This window comes from Acipenser ruthenus, chromosome 21 (genome assembly GCF_902713425.1).
Source record: "Acipenser ruthenus chromosome 21, fAciRut3.2 maternal haplotype, whole genome shotgun sequence".
NCBI classification, from domain to species: domain Eukaryota; kingdom Metazoa; phylum Chordata; class Actinopteri; order Acipenseriformes; family Acipenseridae; genus Acipenser; species Acipenser ruthenus.
In genome coordinates, this window is record NC_081209.1 from 27,393,263 (window position 1) to 27,402,279 (window position 9,017).

A 9,017-nucleotide genomic window follows, 5' to 3' on the forward strand; every position below is an offset into this window, starting at 1 on the left:
GCTTATCCCAATCTTGCCTTTTCTTGATGTAACAATTTTGCATAAGCTAAGGGCATGTCCATTGACTTGATTTGGATGGAATGATTGACAGCACAGTATTGTATGTATTTATTTACCCATTTTGCAGCAAGGGGCATTTTTTAAAGGTTTGTGACAAACAGGTAATAGGTAAGCCTTGTTTTTTCCTTTAAATTTCAAGGCAATGCAAAAAGCACCAGATCAAAATATTGCTTTTAGGCGTTGTTTTCAAAGGTGTATAGTGCAGCACCTGTACACACACATTGAATCACCAGTGGGGGCATCACGCAGGCGCAGTGTGAATAAACTGGTTAGTGACGAGATGCAGGAAACTGTTTTGGTTTGGTAGAGCGGTTTTAAAAACAGTGTTTTAATTTGTTTTGGGTTGACTTCGCTACTGACTTGATGAGTGCAAAATAAACCCCGTTTTAAATGAGTCATTCGCGTTTATTAACTAGACTATTCAAAGCTGTTGTAACGTTTTAGTTAGGTCATTTTTAAGAATAAAAAGAGGCGGCCTCCAACCACGCCGCACTTTCCTACAACTGGAACCGCCCTACAAGCACTGTAACGAGAGGGCTTTCTCATCACCCCGCAAAATCAAAAACATACGAAACTACTCCTCTAGGGCTAACACAATGTCAAAAAAAGATAACAAAACGGTAGGGGAAACAATACCCTGTTCGGCTACTTAATTAACCTTCGTCAAATAATTACCTGTATAATATTTTTGTTGTTGTAAAAAAAAAAAAAAGTCGATATTTTATGACAGTTCTAATTTTGACCTAATGGGGGCAGCAACATGTATATACCGTACTGTAATACACACTGAACAAATGAGCTGCACTGACCATAACCAGATACACAATATTCAATAGAAGAGTTCGATATTGTATTATATTATTTAACGACGTAGTCATGTCAAAGTGGAATTCATCATATTTTGATCCACACAGCACTATCAATTGGTGTGTACCTGTAATAATATCTAACGTACTTTCAAAATTTGCCTTCCAGAAAAAGTCTCAGAGCAAGAATACACCACTATCCCCTGAAGTTCCCACAGGTCCAGTGTCACGTGATAAAACAGGCTGCCTGACCATCATCATACATGCCAAACCTGGGGCCAAACAAAACGCCATTACAGGTGTGGTTAACAGTACAGGTTTGCCTTCGTTTAACGTGGAATATTAAAAAAATAGTTTGTGCAAATATAGTCATTTCTGGGACAAAGATGTGTTTCTCGTTTTCATATTGAATTAAATACAGAAATAATGAATTTCTATTTTTATCTGTAAGAAAGCAGCACTGTCATTTGGTAAACATTGAAATAAACCTCCTACCTGGTCAAATGACCTTATAAGCAAAAGAGAAAAACACTTCCTATTAATACATTTCAAGCAGGAAAATAAAGACTGGTCTTTAAATGTATAAAGCATTTGCATGGCTCCGTGGTTGTATTTGTGTTCATTTTGCTTTTGTTTAGATGTATCAACAGAAGCAGTCGGTGTCGCTATAGCAGCACCTCCCTCAGACGGGGAAGCCAATGCAGAACTTGTTTGGTATCTCTCCAAGGTCCTGGAACTGAAGAAAAGTCAAGTAACCCTAGATAAGGTGCGCTGCGAATGTTCATCTTAAGGACCCCTACAGGTGTCTGCAACTCCGGAAACACTTGAAAGTGCAAGTAGTGTTCAGTGTTGACTGTTCATATTAAATAAACCTTCTGAACCTCAAAGGGAAACTGTTTGGGTGGATGGTCTTTTTTGAAAAAGATAATTTTTTGTAAATTGCTAACAGTGCATGCATTCTCATTTTACGCATGAGCAAAAATACCAATTGCATTTAATTGTTCTCCTTTGAAAACAGGGCTGTAAATCTCGAGAGAAGATAGTGAAGCTTTCAGCGTCTGTAAGTCCAGAAGAGGTTCTGGAGAGACTGAAAAAGGAAGCTGCCAACAGCTAAGAGGATTAGAGGGCGATCATGCCACATTTCAGATTGGTTGACCTGCCAGCTGGGCAAAAAACTGTATCCATGGAAACGGAACACAGTGTCGGAAGATAAAATGAACTGGATGAGTGATACAGTAACCATTCATACAGTCCCTCTGACCCTTGAGAAATGACCTACCTCATCATTAAATCATTTTAGTATTGTAAGTAAAGAGCTGATGAAAAGGTAAAAGATGAATACACACAGCGAAATACATAAAGCAAGTTACTGGAGTATTGTAATATTTGGGACCTGCAATTAGATGTGTAAAATCTTCAAAGGGATCTGGATTTTAAAGGATCAAAGATAACTCGGGGGTTCATACACACAGTAATATTTGCACTGGGTTCATTAAGTAATGTTATATGTTGTTTAAAGCTGTTTCATTAATATCAATGGTCGTGCTTATATCAAAGTCCTTAGCTAGAGGGTTTTTTTTTTATATGAACCTGCCTGGATAAAAATCAGCATGTGAGTTTCTTATAGCACATGACAATTGAAACTAGACTTACATATTCTTATGTGCTGTTAGATGGAGCATGGATCTGTTTCACAGCTCAGATCATTCCAGTGATTTTAACCATATCCAGCAAAGCAAACTAGTTACTTCTGTGTTGCCCATTTATTCACATATTCAAAATAAAGATATTGCTAACTTGTTATGCATTTTGTAGTTTTTGTTCAATAAGAAAATATTTTATATTTAATTTGTCATTGCACATAAGTGATGTCCACAAAAAAAAAAATATATATATATACACACACACACACACACATATATATATATATATATATATATATATATATATATATATATATATATATATATACTTAAACTGATTTAAAAGCTCTTGGACCTCAGCTCAGGTGTGTTTCAGACATCCACCCTCCCTGTACCTCAGGGCATTGTTAACAACCGGTAAGTCTTCAATTCTTTATGTCGCATTTCATTTCATTCCTGTATTTTTTTATGCACAGTACCAGTGGTATATAAAATAAAAATATAGACTGTGTACTTGTGTTTTGAATCAATAAATACTTGCTATTTCTATCACATTATTAACAAATAAATTGAACTGGACATCTTTTTCAAGATTATACTGGAAAAATATTGCCTTTTTACTGGACATGATTTAGAGTAAAAAAGCTTCATCTTGGTTGAACATTTGAAATACATTATAATGTATTTACAAATGTTTCATTTAATTAAAATAATCATATATGTCATTTTAAATGCCTTTAATAATTCACAACATGAAAGAAAATGAAAAAAGACCTTGGCTTACTGTGCATTATGATTGCTTTTTATTATGTTTATCAATATTTGAAAGCAGTGACTGCAAATTGAAAGATAGCAGCTCCCATTTCCTCTACAGTAATTAAGCAAGTTGACAGGGTTCAGTTTGTATAAAACTAGATTTCACAATTGAAGATAAAGATGCAGAAAACCAGCAGATCTGACATAGAGCTAATCCATAAGGAAGAGTCTGACGGGTGATGATTCTGCGGGCCGTTCTGGAGAGCAGACTTTCCACCTGCAGGTATGTCTCACCTACCTTCCTGTAGGAGAAAAGGCCACGCATCCCTGAGTTCATTCCTCACTCATCCCGTGGAATCATCTCATGGCAAACCCTACACTCTGTTGACAGTGTTGTGGAAGATGTTTCCAATGGATCTACTTTATTATCCAAATTGCAGGTCTTTGGTTAAAGCAAGACCAACAAGTCCCAATTTCGACGGAGCTAACCTGGAGCGGAGCACTCTCAAGACTCAGACAACGCACAAAGCAGGATTCTTTCTTGTATATCTTTACTTCTAAATAACTGAACTGGTAACAGCATGCAGTATCTGAAAAATAAAAATGATTGGAAAATGATGCAGTCCAGTAAAGACACAGTGTCTGTTAGAAAAGTACAAGCTTGATGATAACTAATAGAAGATTACATTTTCCTTTATGCAGTGGATTAGCTGAGGGACATATTCAGAAAGCAGTAGCACCTGTCCTGGTAAATGCATTACAATATTTATTTGTTCATCACTATGGATCTGCAGATGTAGATAATTGTAGCTAAATTAACAAGGCAGGCTTTTATTTAGGGCCAGGGCCAGTTCAGGCCAGAACAAAAAGAAAACTCTTTTGTATTGGTGATTGCTCTACAATTGATTGCTGCTGAGGAATATCAGTTATACTAGCCAAGGGAGCTGGAGAAAGTCAAGTAGATCTTAACTGGCAATAATTTCAGTGCAAAATGTTAAACATTAACATTCATCCAGTGGTTTAATGTTATCACTTAAAAAGTCTCCTCTATGTGGCTATGGGTCTGCAAAACGAGAAGGCTTAAACGTATTCATTATTCTTCTTTACAGTCTTTTTCCCCGATCCTCTTGCCCCCCTGCTGTTGGCTACCATCATTAAGAGAATGACAACGACGAAAAAACATGACACTGATAAGTGATTACAACCCTGCAGGTGCTTCAGTAACATCAGTGATGTTCATAGAGTCTCAATGTCCATTTGACATGAGCTCTCTGGAATGGCTGAAACAGAGTTCGTGGATGGAATGGATCCAAGCCAAACTACCAGTATACTTCGAGACCACCTGACAAGGATTCAGTGGGCTGTAATCTGTGCATGTGTTGTATAGTTATGAATGAATGACGTACAGCACTGTGTTACAGGTAGTGTTCAGAGGCTAAATTCCACAGCACTGATTCAGTGTTAATAAAGAAGCAGTTCAGCCTTGTTGATGCAGCGGTTCAGGAACTTGAGAGAATCTTTTTGAACCAAGACCTGGAGTTTGAAATTGAAGAACTGCGTGACAGAATAAAAGAAGGAGAAAACGGGCAAAACTCAATGTCCGAAAAGAAGGTAAATGTGTATATATAAATAGTTTTAACAACATAAATGAAAAAAGCAATACTTTTACACTCCATTTACTAATTTTGCTGTTGCTGTATTTGTTTCTGTGCTCTTGTTGCAGCTGGCCTGACTGTCTACATTTCCTTGCTGCTGCCCTAGAGGGAGCTAGAGGGACACTGGAACGCTGTGCAGAGCCCGCTCCTCATGCAAGACAGACTATTTATTCAGCAGGGCTGCACTGACATTAATATCCCTGAACAGCTGCAGTCACAGTCCCCCGTCCCCACCCCCCTAGGTGAGCAGGTCCGTAAATGTCAAGCACAGCGCTATCACCACATGAAAATAAAAAATGAAAAACATACTCTGGAAAGATTTTTTTATTTTTATTTTTCAACACCCACAGAGAGCAGTTACTGGATATTTTTTTTTTTTAGCAATAATTAACATTTAGTCTAAGGAAGACGTTTTCATATGGTTCTTAGTGACATAATACTGAATAGTTAAAATTTGATATTTTTGTGCTAGCTTCTGTAAGCCATGCTCATTGAACTACGAATGATGGAATGTGATCAAATGCTTCCTTCACACTCTGCATTTATATTATACATTTTACATGTGTTTAAAAAAATGCATATATTAAAATGCATCTGAACAAGAAACTGAAAACAAGAAATCAGAAATGATGGAAATGAATTTGAGTTGCACAGTACTGGGCTTTGTATTTTTTTTTAAAAAAATGCTGTTTTAAAACATGTAGCTGAAAAAGAAACTGTGGAAAATAAAAAAGCAGATCTTTCAAAACTCCTAAAGCACCAAACATGCAGATGTGACAGTAGAAAAACTGATTACAGCTGTCCTTGTCTAATAGGTTTTAAAATCTGCTATAATCAGAAACGGAACAGACTTGAGAACCAATTTTAATGGTTTAATGGCGCCAGTCACAGCAAAAGGAAATTAAAAAGTTGGATTTTCCCACAAGAGTTGCAAAGCTTCGTGTTGCACGACACTGAAGTAAAACGTAATGGTGATACTATGCATTCATCCATTCTAAACATTCTTCTTATAATTATCATCATCCTGAAAATGTATCCTTCAATTTAAAGTTATTAAAATAATTAGTCATCCCTCTGCTTCATGATTAAGTATGAGCAACACTACTGATGTATTCCCCAGCTAAATATTTCTCTTGAAATCTCATATCTTATTTCCAGCTCCTGTTATGATTCTGGTGCTATAACAGAGTTTGAAGGTGTTATTTATTTACCTCTTTACAGCACCTAATTGCAGGAGCATGCCGGTTCGTCTCAGAGGCACGTTGCTGACAGGGAGTATAGGTTTTACACTCCACAATAAGTGCCCAATCTGAGCGTGACCTCATTGTGTGACTTAAGGACTGAGGAGGGGTGTGTGTCGTTCCATAGCACGGGGTGGCTGAAGAACGCCCTTCCACTTGGTCTTTGTTCCAACCCTGTTGTAATTGTTTACGTGAACCAATTAATCCGCCTTGCAGACCCTGAAGTTGGTCCTTATTCCAGTTTCCCTGTTTAAACTGGAGTGGAATGACCCTCCATGACCACGATTGGACACTCCTCTTGCTCATACAGGAGGGTTGAATGGGGACGCCAAGATCAGAAAGTGAGCACAGCCAACTGATGACTTGACTCTCCCTGCACTCCACACAGCTGTGCTTGTACTGGGTGAACCTGTTCTACTGTGAGAAAAACCTCCAGAACTGAAGTGGTCATGTGTGCAGGACAGGGCTTCAGATCTGCTGCGCCTCATACAAGGAGGATTAGGAAATGAATGATTACCATGACAAACACCCCAGCGAGATCTCATTATCGTGCTGTAAGAGGAACTAACTGAATGAGTTGCCTGCTTGCTTACGTGAGGCATCTGCGCAGTCATTTTGTGGGACGAGGTGTCACATCTTGTAATGGGTTTTGCCTAGGTATTTATAGTGCTCAATGTATTTTAAATGTATAAATCATTGCGCTGAAATAACACTAATGTGTTTTGGGTAGGCTACACATTACATTATGTAAAAATATACATCTGCAAAGTAGGCCTATACAGTATACAGTACTCATCAAATTAATACCTAGTGCACGTTCTTTTTACTTTAACTCATGATAAAAAGTGGACTACGAAATGCCAGCAACAATTGTGCAGTCCCCTGAAAGGACCCAGAGGCAAGATAATGAGGGGTGGACAATAGTGTGACCACTGCAGGGATAATGGCTTCGCTGAGTGACAGGCTGCAGGTCATCTTTTAAATCAGACAGCAGCTCAAGAATCATGTGGCTAACGAGCCTGTACCTGTGATTAATTTGGTCTTCATTAAAATCGAAGAGGGTAATGCAGGTAGGAAATACCCTTTCTCTTCTCATCCTACAAATCACTCGCTCTTGCTGGACTCCTTCTTGCTGTGTGGTCCAGTGGTTAAAGAAAAGGGCTTGTAACCAAGAGGTCCCCGGTTCAAATCCCACCTCAGCCACTGACTCATTGTGTGATCCTGAGCAAGTCACTTAACCTCCTTGTGCTCCGTCTTTCGGGTGAGACGTAGTTGTAATTGACTCTGCAGTTGATGCATAGTTCACACACCCTCGTCTCTGTAAGTCACCTTGGATAAAGGCGTCTGCTAAATAAACAAATAATAATCATAGCGGCCATTGTTAGGGAACAGTGTTTTTCAAGACTCAGATTGTATAGCAATTTGACACATTCTAGGTTTTACTATGAACTTGATTAGCCGCAGTGCATAGGTTACAAGCTCAGGTGCGTTTTTATTAAACTCATAGTAAAACCAGGAATGGATCAAACTGCTATGCAGTGGGAGTCTTGTTTATATCCCTGCTCTCATGTTATTTTTTGTTTGTTTTGACAACCTTTTTTTTTGTTAAAGACCTGCAGCTGACAGAGAAAAGTCAATCAGCTATTAGGTTTTTATCCACAAAGTCCATTGATATGTTTTACCAGCCAATGTTAATTTCCAAATATAATTGCTTCCCTATCCCTGGGGGCTCTACAGCACCCAGACTACAATGACTGTGTGGAAGACGGGGGTTAACCCCATGAGCAAGGTGACCCCAGACTGAAAACTCCCCATTGTGCAGCTGACAGAGATTCTGTTATGTGATTAATAGGTTCATCAAGGCTAAATGTTTCTGTTCTGCAAATAGTGTAAGCCGTCTGAAATTCAATGGACCGCAGCCTGCGTTTCTCACTTCAAATTGGTCCTGCAACTAATTACTACTGTAATGGTTCCAGTTGTTCAGCTGAAAGGGTTTGCTTCATGAGGTGCCCAGTTTAACCTATATTCATTAAAATAATGCCCTCCTGTGTATTTGCAAAGTCACTAAATTGAATCTACACAGTCATGTATTCTTTAGTCTTCGCTTGTAATCTTTGTCTGTTTCTGTGTACTGTATCCACTTAAAAACTGTCCTATCCGTGGTACCCCTTATTCCATGTTTCTCAGTCCCTCGCAATAATTTGTATCATACCTCAGACCCCTGCCAGAGTAGTTTGAATATTCAGGTTAATACTTTGAAGACATGGTTTCATTTTAGCTGCTGCAGCTGTTTCACAACTACAAAATAACTTCCAAACTGGCTCTGATTAGTCAAACTTTAGCTGCCTGCCTTGCTGTAAGCTTGAGCTCTGGAGCCTGTCCAAGTTGAAAACCTACTGTATGTAGGGCTCTGATAACAGTCTGTGGAAATGCTGCTGCAGAATGTGCAGATAATTTGGTAATCCTCTACTGTAGCACTGAGGACAGGGAATTAAGTGACTTCCAACAGTCCAGATAGACAGAAAAAATCCTGCTTTGATGAGATGCACTGTGCACTTAAATTGAGCTGTCGAATTGCTGAGCTGTCTTCAAAAACTTTGTAATTGTACATTTTATACAACCTGTCTGGTACAGATGTGCACACTTCAATTGGTTTTTTAAGGTCCACAGAAATGCAAAAATACACCACCTTTTATTCAAGAGGAAATTCTGACTGCAAACTGGTAAAATGCACCTCGGAGGGGAAATGAATTGACTTACAAATATGCCTAAATTCTTTGTTACAAGAAGTTAGCCGTTTAGCAGCTTAGCCTTGAATTGGCTCTGGATTAAAACAGCTGCTACATGTTTGAGACA

At 38.5% G+C, this 9,017-nt stretch overlaps 1 protein-coding gene across 1 annotated transcript; it reads left to right on the plus strand.

Annotated features, from left to right (window-relative positions):
* The first annotated feature begins 291 nt into the window (after window positions 1–291).
* Window positions 292–2,669, plus strand: LOC117962558 (UPF0235 protein C15orf40 homolog). The gene is made up of 4 exons (XM_034902449.2): window positions 292–680; window positions 1,036–1,165; window positions 1,505–1,632; window positions 1,885–2,669. The coding sequence occupies exons 1-4, from the start codon at window positions 657–659 to the stop codon at window positions 1,978–1,980; spliced, it is 378 nt and encodes a 125-aa protein (XP_034758340.2). The 5' UTR covers window positions 292–656; the 3' UTR covers window positions 1,981–2,669.
* Window positions 2,670–9,017: the final 6,348 nt, after the last annotated feature.